Source organism: Haliotis rubra, unplaced genomic scaffold, assembly GCF_003918875.1.
Source record: "Haliotis rubra isolate DU_JTF1 unplaced genomic scaffold, ASM391887v1 Scf25, whole genome shotgun sequence".
NCBI classification, from domain to species: Eukaryota; Metazoa; Mollusca; class Gastropoda; order Lepetellida; family Haliotidae; genus Haliotis; species Haliotis rubra.
This window is the reverse complement of record NW_025766558.1, coordinates 1,154,507-1,167,575: the sequence shown is the minus strand read 5'-3', so window position 1 is coordinate 1,167,575 and position 13,069 is coordinate 1,154,507. Positions and strand designations below refer to the sequence as shown.

Here is a 13,069-nt window from a genome sequence, read left to right as displayed (position 1 = left end):
GGTAGCCAGGCAACAACCGTGTCACATGGACAAGTCAATAAGTAAAAATGCAAGGAAAAGAAACAATGATGTCGTCTGAATTTAATGGAACTTTTTATATATTTGCTAAACAATTCAAAAAATATTCTCAAAATATAAATGCATCAATCATACGTGGCATCTTTTGTTTTTTCAGCAATATATTTTTGACTGTTCAGGACAGTTTGTTAAAAAACAATTTGTATTTTGATGATTTCTGTGTCTGGCTTACTGTTAACATAATTTTCATGTACCGATAGATTACATCAGGTTGTGTTATGATATTGATTAGAAAAAGAGTGGATAGAAAGTTGTAAAATGTTGCGCAGTCACCAACAGATAGTGTTCACCTGAAACTAATCTCATTTCTACATCTGTGTACATCTCATTTTAAATTCTTTTATTGTAGACCGCATTTTTCATGTCAGGTATGTTCATTTAGAACGATAGTAGCTCCTTGTGTGGCCAAATTACCTGTGTGATTGAGTTGTTGTTGTTTTTTGACTAACAAGTTTATTCTTGTTTTCAGGGCAGCTGGCATTGAACTTGTGCAGGTAAGTCCTAAAGCCAGGTCAAGATGAGTCATATCGTCGGTCCTATCATCTGCATGACGTGAGAAGTACAAGATCAACATTAAGAACCAGGGCCTAGATTTTCGAAGCTCTCTTAGTCGTAGTAAGTGCAATACATTAACATTAACTTATGATTGCCTTAGCGCTAAGAGAGCTTCGAAAATCTAGGCCCTGGGGTGTGGAAATAACAAACTTGTTAACTTGATCCAGGATATGTTAACATTCAAATATCATTTGCCTGGAGACATATAGATTGAATGAGAAATGTCCTGATTATGTTTGAAAAATGGTGTTTTATCACAGCATGAGGCAATGTAATTGTCTGCTCACACCAACCGGAAATCTTGAATCCAGTGTTTTCAGAATTCCTGTTGCTGTATTTTATTGCCCCCAGTTTTTAGGCAGATGTTGAAGAATCATTTTTCCATATCTCTGAGGCTATTCACACCATGAATATTGAATTTTGTCCGTTGCGAAGCTGTGATCCAGTGAAAACAGTTTCCAGCAGCCAGTGCAGTCAGCCATGACACCTTACAATACATTGCACACTTGACGGGAAGTCCGACCAACCTGTCACAGAATGTGTCCTCAAGCATGATGGAGGTCAGAGCTAAGATATAAACTATACACTGCCGTCATTTATAGTGGTCACCTGGTGTCTACACCGTTTCAAAGCTACAATAATTAACACTTGGCACATAATGTTATCAAAGTGTACTCAGGGTCTGCCAAGGTCATTCTTAGGTCACTTGTTTAGTTGTTTGTGACTTTCTTCACTCCTATGAACAACAGTTAGTTGTCTATGATAAAGGAGTTTTGGTTTAGATCTGGACATGTAACAATATAAACATTTCTTGCTAAATTGAATATAAGTAAATCTAACATATCCTTCTTCAAGCTGTCTGAAACAATTCATATTATTCATGGTTTAATTTCCTCATAACAGGATGATTCATATCCAGCCTGGCCTTGACTTCTGGCCTGGGATGTGTGTTGACTCAAATAGCATAATGGGTCACCAAATAGTGTTGGCGTTAACATGAATCTCGAGATCATGGTTGGTGTGCATTTTCTCAGGTGCAGGTTACAATATAACTTATGGCTGTTCTATATACAACACCAGATTTGTTCAGCTGTAAATTCTGCTGGATGAATTAATTTACATGTAGGTGTGTACTTAGATTTGTTTACAAGGCAATCAAGCAGAGAGTCCTGTAATCAAGTTTCTGTTAGGCCTATAATCTGGTTTGAGGTGATCTGCGAAAGGTATTTCAGCCCCTGTTTAAGTTGGACTATATTCCTCGGTTCAGTGCCCATTCATTCAGTTGTCTGTGTGAAACAGAAATACAGTCTCTGTAATTGAGTTATTTAGAATTGTGAAAACTGAGTAAACAGACAAATAATGTGTGTTTGAAGCAAACACCAGTAGATCTTACATCTGGTAGGACGGGTTTGTTAGTTGGCCATGCAGAATCAGATTGAAAGAGACTTGTGTGAAAGCCACTCTGCCATTCTGTGTCCTACAAAATGGACTTTCAATAAAGCAGCATAAAGCCCAACACACTCACTCACTCTGAGACTAATGAAGTAACGTAGAGGATTCAGACAGTACATGAGTTGCTAATCTGAATTTGTCTGATATTCATATTCATAGACATATTAACACGTCAGTCGGGTGTATCATGCCAGGACTGTTGTCAGGTGTTCAACGGTAAGAAACCATTTATTTCATGCTGAAATCCCATTTCTTTAGAATATGAATACAAGCATTGTATGCAGTGTGTGTGCTTGTATCGACAGGGCACACACCGCACAAGCAGGCCACAGGTTCAAGTTGGTATGGTTATAAGTTTCAGTACGATATGAACATTCTGTTGGATGATATTCTCTTCTTGTCTGTGAGTCACTGGAAACAGTCTCTGGCCATGCAGTAGAATGGCTGTATGGATAGAACATGTTATTTGTTAGTAGGACTTGAATGGCAGCAGGTGATTGTTGGACTGAACGGCCTGTTAGTTATGAATGGTTGACGGTGGATCTGCACCAGGTACCACATGGTGGTTCCCTGAACCATGTGTGTCTGACCGCTGATCTGTACCTCTAGCTGGAGGGTTTATATTGACATCTTATCAAAGGAAAAGTAGTGATTGGGCCAATATTTTAGAATTTAGACCGCAACAAACTAAAACGTCTCCACTGTGCGTTTCCGCTCTGAATGTAACGGATAACAGCTGTCTCCTTGGATTCATCTTGACCTAACACCCTCGGTTGACGAAAGTGTAACCCATAGATAAGCCGACTCTCTTCTACAGACTGCTATTTTTGGTCCTCAAAATTCGGTCCACCCTCTGTACCAGGGTACATGTCCACCCTATATACACCAGGAACATGTCCACCCTCTACACCAGGGTTCATGTCCACCCTCTGTACCAGGGTACATGTCCACCCTCTATACCAGGGTATAGAGATTAATTGAAATAATCGAAGATTGGTCGCAGTGACTAAACGACCAAGCAATCGATCAGAATTTCTCATAATCGAACACAAACAATTCTGGAACACTTTTTCATAAACAATATTTTTCACAAGGTTGGTTTTGTCTGTTACATTTCATAAGCACTACAAGTCATGATTAAATTTATCTTAAAGACTCCAAGAAATTTATGTTCCTGACATACTAGTCGTCCTTTAAAGATGTGAAATTTTGCCCCAAAAACAAAAGAACTACATGTTTTTTCCATATTTTTATGTGCATTAACAAATTTCATTAATGACGCTAACCAATTTTTTTCGATGATTGATCGGTTGTAATAAACCAATCATCAATTATGAGATTTTAACCAATTCCCAACACTACACCACTATACCAGGGTACATGTCCACCCTCTATACCAGGGTACATGTCCACCCTCTATACCAGGGTACATGTCCACCCTCTATACCAGGGTACATGTCCACCCTCTATACCAGGTTACATGTCCACCCTCTATACCAGGGTACATGTCCACCCTCTGTACCAGGGTACATGTCCACCCTCTATACCAGGGTACATGTCCACCCTCTATACCAGGGTACATGTCCACCCTCTATACCAGGGTACATGTCCACCCTCTGTACCAGGGTACATGTCCACCCTCTATACCAGGGTACGTCAGCCCTCTATACCAGGTTACATGTCCACCCTCTGTACCAGGTTACATGTCCCTCTATGCATGTCCACCCTCTATACCAGGGTACATGTCCACCCTCTATACCAGGGTACATGTCCACCCTCTATACCAGGGTACATGTCCACCCTCTATACCAGGGTACATGTCCACCCTCTATACCAGGGTACATGTCCACCTCTTTACCAGGGTACATGTCCACCTCTGTAGCAGGGTACATGTACACCTCTTTACCAGGGTACATTTCCACCTCTGTAGCAGGGTACATGTCCACTCTCTATACCAGGGTACAAGTCCACCCTCTGTACTTGGGTACATTTCCACCTCTATAACAGGGTTCATGGCCACCCTCTGTACCAAGGTACATATCTACCTCTATAGCAGGGTACACGTCCACCTCCATACCAGGGTACATGTCCACCCTATATACCAGGGAATGTGTCCACCCTCAACACCCAGTACATATTAGATACCTGAATAGAGCGACCGGTTGTTAATGTCGTTACTTGAGCTATATATCACAGTCGCCTCAGACATTAATCATGTTTGCCCTCCCTGTGCCCAGCCCAGCGTTCACCTCCTCAGCCTTGACGTCAACCTTTGCACAGGTCACCTGCTGTACACCCCCATATAATAGGATTAAGTGTATGTTGTCAATACATTTCTTGTAACACTTGTGGTAGAGCTGAACAGTATTATCTGCCATGTGATTATAGACTGTTATTCCCTGATAATAGATACTGCTGGAATGTCAAGGTCATGCCCTGAAGAATATTAGAAGCTGTATTGAGGACAACTTCTTTGTTTCACAACAATATTTGGGCTACATCTTTCATCTTTGACTTTATTCAGCCGATAAAGGAGAGAAATTGAGAGTTGATGAAGGACTTAAAAACTTCCTGTCCCTGTTTTATTAACTAAATGTCAAGCAGGGAATTGTTGATTACAATAAATGGTAATTACATCCGATTTATTACTGCAATTAAGAGGTTTGTTATGAAGGTTAAACAATATCCTTTTCACAGACAAAGCTTTCATGTGTAGATTGATCTTCAGCATCCATTGCTTGTTGTCAGGGGTGACTAGCTGGATCGGGTGGTCAGACTCGATGACTTGGTTGATGCATGTTATTTTATACCACTTGCATAGATGGATGCTCATGATGTCAATCACAGGTTTGTTTGGTCCAGACTCAATGATTTAGAGACTACTGTCATAAAGCTAAAATATTGCTCTGGGGCAGCGTAAACAAAAATCAAACAAAAAATGATGATATAAAATTGTTTTGCTGTAAGGTTAAAGGTGCTTCCTGTGTCCGGTGATGTTGTCCGCTGTCTGGTTACATAATAATGGGCTGATATGACGCTGTCCAAGTTACCTCCTCTGACGATTCCTTGAATAATGGTCAAGTCATTTCTGTCAATCAAGATGCTTCATCCTCGTCAAAGTTGTCTTTCGTGCCCTATGGATTATGGCTGTCTTTGCTGCCCTATGGATTATGGCTGTCTCTGGTGCCCAAGGGATTATGGCTGTATTTGGTGCCCTATGGATTATGACTGTCTTTGGTGCCCTATGGATTATGGCTGTCTCTGGTGCCCTATGGATTATGGCTGTCTATGGTGCCCTAGGGATTATGGCTGTCTATGGTGCCCTATGGATTATGGCTGTCTATGGTGCCCTAGGGATTATGGCTGTCTATGGTGCCCTAGGGATTATGGCTGTCTATAGTGCCCTAGGGATTATGGCTGTCTATGGTGCCCTAGGCATTATGGCTGTCTTTGGTGCCCTAAGGATTATGACTGTCTTTGGTGCCCTAGGGATTATGGCTGTCTTTGGTGCCCTATGTATTATGGTGCACCCCTGAAATTGGTACAGGGGAAATCCCCTTGTATGGGGAACTTGGTACAGGGGAGATCCCCCCTATGATTGAAAACACTCGTTTGTCTGGTCGAGAGTCAGCTGTTGCCACCATGTGTCTGTTACATTACAGACAAAGAAACAGAAAACAGGCTGAGGTGCATCCTTATACATCAGCCCTGATCATCTATAAAACAAGTAATAGTGTTGGTCTGGGATGTGAGGTGCATCCTTATATATCAGCCCTGATCATCTATAAAACAAGTAATAGTGTTGGTCTGGGATGTGAGGTGCATCCTTATATATCAGCCCTGATCATCTATAAAACAAGTTATAGTGTTGGTCTGGGATGTGAGGTGCATCCTTATATATCAGCCCTGATCATCTATAAAACAAGTAATAGTGTTGGTCTGGGATGTGAGGTGCATCCTTATATATCAGCCCTGATCATCTATAAAACAAGTAATAGTGTTGGTCATCCTTATATATCAGGGAATAGTGTTGGTCTGGGATGTGGTGCATCCTTATATATCAGCCCTGATCATCTATAAAACAAGTAATAGTGTTGGTCTGGGATGTGAGGTGCATCCTTATATATCAGCCCTGATTATCTATAAAACAAGTAATAGTGTTGGTCTGGGATGTGAGGTGCATCCTTATATATCAGCCCTGATCATCTATAAAACAAGTAATAGTGTTGGTCTGGGATGTGAGGTGCATCCTTATATATCAGCCCTGATTATCTATAAAACAAGTAATAGCGTTGGTCTGGGATGTGAGGTACAGTGATAGTATTCATTCCTGGCTCAAGTGGTCCAGACTTGCTGCATATTAATCAAATCACGAGGTCATCCTTCCAGCTGTTAATGATGTAAACATGAGTCAGTATGTCGCAGCAGTACGCTGTCATCGCAGCGTGAGACCGGTGTGGTGATCAGTTTCCTGCAGATGAGCTGGAGTATCACCCTTCCGATCTCCTCCCCTTACAGTCCTCCCTTCCCCTCTAGTACAACCCACATCCTGGCAAGGAATTCATCACTAGATAAAAGTCTCATGTTGTAATATACTTGCAAGCTGTTTCAAATGATGAAGAAAGCATGGACCATTCTCACATTATCAAACAGTTGATTTCTTAGTGGGGCATTAAACAACACAGAGACACACAGAGGTACCTACACACAGACAGGGACAGGCCTGCTCACATAGACTCACAAACACACAGGTACCTACACACAGACAGGGACAGGCCTGCTCACATAGACTCACTAACACACACAGTCATACTGAGAGAGTGAGTGGGTGAGTTTAGTTTTACGCCTCTTTTAGGAATATTCCAGCAATATCACAGCTGAGGATACCAGAAATGGGCTTCTATCATTGTGCCCATGTGGGAAGTCGAACCCAGGTCTTTTGGCATGACAAGCAAATGCTTTACCAACTAGGCTACCCACACAACTGGTGTCTGACTCAGATTACATGCGTGTTCTCTGTACTTGCCACACTGTGGCCCTGTGTTCTCTGTACTTGCCACACTGTGGCCCTGTGTCCAAAGTACTTGCCACACTGTGGCCCTGTGTCCAAAGTACTTGCCACTGTCGCGTTGTGTTCTCTGTACTTGCCACACTGTGGCCCTGTGTCCAAAGTACTTGCCACACTGTGGCCCTGTGTTCTTAGCACTTGCCACTGTCGCGTTGTGTTCTCTGTACTTGCCACAATGTAGCCCTGTGTTCTTAGTATTTGCCACACTGTGGCTCTGTGTCCAAAGTACTTGCCGCTGTCGCGTTGTGTTCTCAATACTTGCCACACTGTGGCCCTGTGTTCTTAGTACTTGCCACACTGTGGCCCTCTGTTCTCTGTACTTGCCACTGTCGCGTTGTGTTCTCAGTACTTGCCACACTGTGGCCCTCTGTTCTCTGTACTTGCCACACTGTGGCTCTGTGTCCAAAGTACTTGCCACTGTCGCGTTGTGTTCTCAGTACTTGCCACACTGTGGCCCTGTGTTCTTAGTATTTGCCACACTGTGGCCCTGTGTTCTCTGTACTTGCCACACTGTGGCTCTGTGTCCAAAGTACTTGCCACTGTCGCGTTGTGTTCTCTGTACTTGCCACACTGTGGCCCTGTGTTCTTAGTACTTGCCACACTGTGGCCCTCTGTTCTCTGTACTTGCCACTGTCGCGTTGTGTTCTCAGTACTTGCCACACTGTGGCCCTCTGTTCTCTGTACTTGCCACACTGTGGCCCTGTGTCCAAAGCACTTGCCACTGTCGCGTTGTGTTCTCAGTACTTGCCACACTGTGGCCCTGTGTTCTTAGTACTTGCCACACTGTGGCCCTGTGTTCTCAGTACTTACCACACTGGCCCTGGCCCAGTATTTTACATCCAGTATAACCATCCAGTGATATGATGTGACGGGATGGGATAGGGTGGGATGGGTAACTGATGATGACCCTTGTTCGTCAGACTTTTACAGAAATGTATTATCTTACTTACAACGGTAAATGTGGTGTTGTAGGATGACAACATATCCGCACACATTTCAGGCATCTGCTCGTTCAATGACTTGCATGTTTTATTGGTTGGAAAGGAGATAACAGTAGGCAGAAAGTGTTTGGGGAATGGTGTGACCATGTTTTACTGGTTAGAAAGGAGATAACAGTAGGCAGAAAGTGTTTGGGGAGTGGTGTGACCATGCTTTACTGGTTAGAAAGGAGATAACAGTAGGCAGAAAGTGTTTGGGGAGTGGTGTGACCATGTTTTACTGGTTAGAAAGGAGATAACAGTAGGCAGAAAGTGTTTGGGGAGTGGTGTGACCATGTTTTACTGGTTAGAAAGGAGATAACAGTAGGCAGAAAGTGTTTGGGGAGTGGTGTGACCATGTTTTACTGGTTAGAAAGGAGATAACAGTAGGCAGAAAGTGTTTGGGGAGTGGTGTGACCACCAGGTTTTGCTGCAAAGTAGAAGTTTGTCTACTCGGGCGTGACTTTTGCTTGGTTGCAATCAGATACCTTCAGTTCAGTGAAGACAGATATAATGCTCTTCTGTACTTCTCAAGATACCGTGTCATCATGTGGTCACCACTAATTACATCTCAATAGCAATATTCATCAAGAATTCTACCATGACTTCAGTAAACACTGGATTGTGATTGGTTAATTAAAGTCATTCAGAGGTATATAATCACGTTATACAGGTCTCTGTTTTCCGTGCGCAATCATACATGGTTTACGGTGATGCACTATTTTTGTCTGCCCACTAACATGGCGGACACCAAACAACCTACCGATGCATCGATAAATTAGCAGGTGATTTTACTGTCGAAATTACATATGTCTTTAAAGATGGATTTAGCGATGGCGGGCCACGACTCACTACTTAGCGTAAAATCACAGCAATAGGTGTTTATACATACAAAAGTACTTGAAAGCATGGAAACAAATATTCAGTCCGAACAAGATCAAAACATAGAGTCTGATTTCCGAATAAAAATTCAGCAAAAAACAAATATGTTTCACGTTGATTCTATTTTATGTCAGAATAGATCCAGCAATAGACTGCTACAAAATTTCCGTGTTAAATTTATTATCAGCTTTAAGTCAACGATATCATGCCACTGACTAGATCCGGTAACGGAGGATGCATTAACATCGAACGCCGAAGAAATTTTAATGCCTTCCGTCCACATAAATAAACAGTTGGGTTATCAATTCAAACAAAATGATATTTTGAAATTTGTACTATTCAAATTTAGCGGTAGTAAAACACAATTAGATCTACAGAATCTGCAAACCGTTCTGTTTAGCCCAACATATTTTTTTTCTAAATGTATACTATCGTTGAAAATGTTATTTAGCTTAGTCATGATCCCTCTTATCCATTACACTGCTTGATCTGAAGTAGTCTATTAAAGTATAATTAATTACCTTACGTGTTTATGCCAGAGGTACACCCTGTGTCCTGATCCATCCTTTGAAATATCACCACAAATCTGGCTCTTTGTCAACAGACTTCATGAACATGCCAGCGAATCCGATTCAATTTGAATTCACTACACTTTGAAGCACTAGGTCACAAAACACTTTCCAAAATGTAGAAAATAATATCCGTGAATCGAATTTGAGCACAAAGTACACATGAGTGTGTAAGAGTCACCACAGCTGTGCGCAGGCGTAGAGAGGTCGTGAAATAGATCAGGTTGACAGGCAAATTCAACAGTATCTAAATTGATTTTAACCACGGACTTCTCGTTACAGCAAAAGCCCTACTCTTAAATTTTGTACCAGTACCAGTAATTAGATATCAAAAAGACTATCTCCAGTCATACAATCAGGTTAACCTTATAGCAAACTGTTAGTGGCTCTCCTGTCATCTTTCCAAATGTAAACAATGACTTGAGAAAAGGTCAAAGGCCATGAGGTTGCTGCCACTATTCTGGTGGGGAAAATATTCTAGGGTTTGGGAGTTTTGTTCTGGAAATGATAATTACACTAATTTTTCAGAAACATTCAACTTATTATCAGAAAATAAATAAATCATCAAAAGACATCAAGCCATCACTAGACTGATGAGGACGTTTCATCTACCAATATTCTATGGTCACGGTCAGACATGAGCACTGCTATTATTGTTGTCAAATGAATAAGAAAATAAAGAAAAGTCTCCACTGGCATTAGGACAGTACCACTCTGATCTGAATGGCAAGTTGTGGAGTTCTGCTTCAGAAATAAACACTAATCTCATGTTCAGCAAAGTATATTGAGGATGAGTTCAGACATCGGTTCAGACATTGTGGTTCAGACATCGGTTCAGACATTGTGGTTCAGACATCGGTTCAGACATCGGTTCAGACATTGTGATTCAGACATTGTGGTTCAGACATCGGTTCAGACATTGTGGTTCAGACATTGTGGTTCAGACATCGGTTCAGACATTGTGGTTCAGACATTGGTTCAGACATTGTGGTTCAGACATTGTGGATCAGACATCGGTTCAGACATTGTGGTTCAGACATCGGTTCAGACATTGTGGTTCAGACATCGGTTCAGACATTGTGATTCAGACATTGTTGTTCAGACATCGGTTCAGACATTGTGGTTCAGACATTGTGGTTCAGACATTGTGGTTCAGACATCGGTTCAGACATTGTGGTTCAGACATTGTGGTTCAGACATTGTGGTTCAGACATTGTTGTTCAGACATCGGTTCAGACATTGTGGTTCAGACATCGGTTCAGACATTGTGGTTCAGACATCGGTTCAGACATTGTGGTTCAGACATCCTGGTTCAGACATTGTGATTCAGACATTGTGGTTCAGACATTGTGGTTCAGACATCGGTTCAGACATTGTGGTTCAGACATCGGTTCAGACATTGTGGTTCAAGACATTGTGGTTCAGACATCGGTTCAGACATTGTGGTTCAGACATCGGTTCAGACATTGTGGTTCAGACATTGTGATTCAGACATTGTGGTTCAGACATTGTGGTTCAGACATTGGTTCAGACATTGTGGTTCAGACATTGTGGTTCAGACATTGGTTCAGACATTGTATTGCTGTAAAGAGCTTGAATTGTTTGCTGCAATATTTGTTGAAATGACATTTCCGACCTTACACGGGTAGCTCAGACATTTATGATGGTCAGGAGAAAATATGGATTTAAATAAATATCAAAGGTGTTTTTATTTCTGACAAAGTGGATGTTTATGTTTATGTTGATTGTTATCAGGGGTGGAAATAACCCATTGCCCGACGTCCGAATCCAGTGTCTTTTCCAGTCGGGTAAGCAAATGTTTATATCACACTGTACCGGTGTCCAGTTGACTTTCCAATTTAAGTTATGTTGTTTGCCTAAAAAATCAAAAAGAAAATCAGCCAGTATAGAGGAAATATTATCAGGGCAAGTGATTTTACATGTGCCACTGTACCGGTGTACACTAGCAATTTTAAAGTTATTTCCACCCCTGGTTATGAAGTGTTACACAGCCAGATTTATGTATTGTGATATAGAACACTGCTGTTGTGTTGTATTGTTGGCATGTAACTTAGTACGGGACTCCTGGGTTGAGTTGGGGAATATCATGTATCATACAATATTACAAAACTATGGACACTGGGGTGTAGACGTTTGATACGGTCAATACATGGCCAATAGCATGGACAAAAGGTCAGGGTCATACTGTTGGACAATGTACACAGATGTAATGATACCTGTGACAACTTGGATGATTACACAGTTATTGTATGTTGATAACATCCGTATCACCTCCAGGAGTGTGCTGTAACCCACTTGTGTGGCCCAGATACAACCAGAGGGTTGGGTAAGGCATATAAGACGGCATTTGATCACCAAACCACACATTTTATAGATCTGTCGTTTGGATCTCTGTAACTAAAATGTTGCTGATGGAATTAATTGTGGAACATTCCTTAAGGTTGAGTAGTCGGTTGAGGACTGAATTAATTTGGATAAAAGTTAGTTGAGGACTGATATGACATGCCTATAACTCAGTTGAGGACTGATATGACTTGGCTATAACTCAGTTGAGGACTGATATGACTTGGCTATAACTCAGTTGAGGACTGATATTACTTGGCTATAACTCAGTTGAGGACTGATATGACTTGGCTATAACTCAGTTGAGGACTATAACTCAGTTGAGGACTGATATGACTTGGCTATAACTCAGTTGAGGACTGATATGACTTGGCTATAACTCAGTTGAGGACTGATATTTGGCTATAACTCAGTTGAGGACTGATATGACTTGGCTATAACTCAGTTGAGGACTGATATTACTTGGCTATAACTCAGTTGAGGACTGATATGACTTGGCTATAACTCAGTTGAGGACTGATATGACTTGGCTATAACTTCAGTTTGGACTGATACTTGATACCATGACTTGGCTATAACTCATTAGGGACTGATATTAACTCAGTTGAGGACTGATATGACATAGGTATATATAATTCAATTTAGGACTGATATGACTTGGCTATAACTCAGTTGAGGACTGATATGACTTGGCTATAACTCAGTTAAGGACTGATATCACTTGGCTATAACTCAGTTAAGGACTGATATGACTTAGGTATATATAATTCAATTTAGGACTGATATGACTTGGCTATAACTCAGTTGAGGACTGATATGACTTGGCTATAACTCAGTTGAGGACTGATATGACTTGGCTATAACTCAGTTGAGGACTGATATGAGTTGAGGACTTATGACTTGGTATATAATGACTTGGCAATTGAGGACTGATATGACTTGGCTATAACTCAGTTGAGGACTGATATGACTTGGCTATATACTCAGTTGAGGACTGATATGACTTGGCTATATATAATCAGTTAAGGACTGATATGACTCATAACTTTGAGGACTTGGCTATAACTCAGTTAAGGACTGATATGACTTGGTTGAGGACTGATATGGACTATAACTCTATAACT

General features: G+C 41.4%; 1 protein-coding gene across 1 annotated transcript in view; it reads left to right on the top strand.

Annotated features, from left to right (window-relative positions):
• Positions 1-13,069, top strand: part of LOC124279382 (inositol-tetrakisphosphate 1-kinase-like) — a 44,910-nt gene that overhangs the window by 4,547 nt on the left and 27,294 nt on the right. Inside the window, exon 2 of the mRNA XM_046715201.1 lies at positions 548-572. Within this exon, the coding sequence (XP_046571157.1) occupies positions 548-572 (25 nt within the window). The remainder of the gene's footprint in view (positions 1-547; positions 573-13,069) is intronic.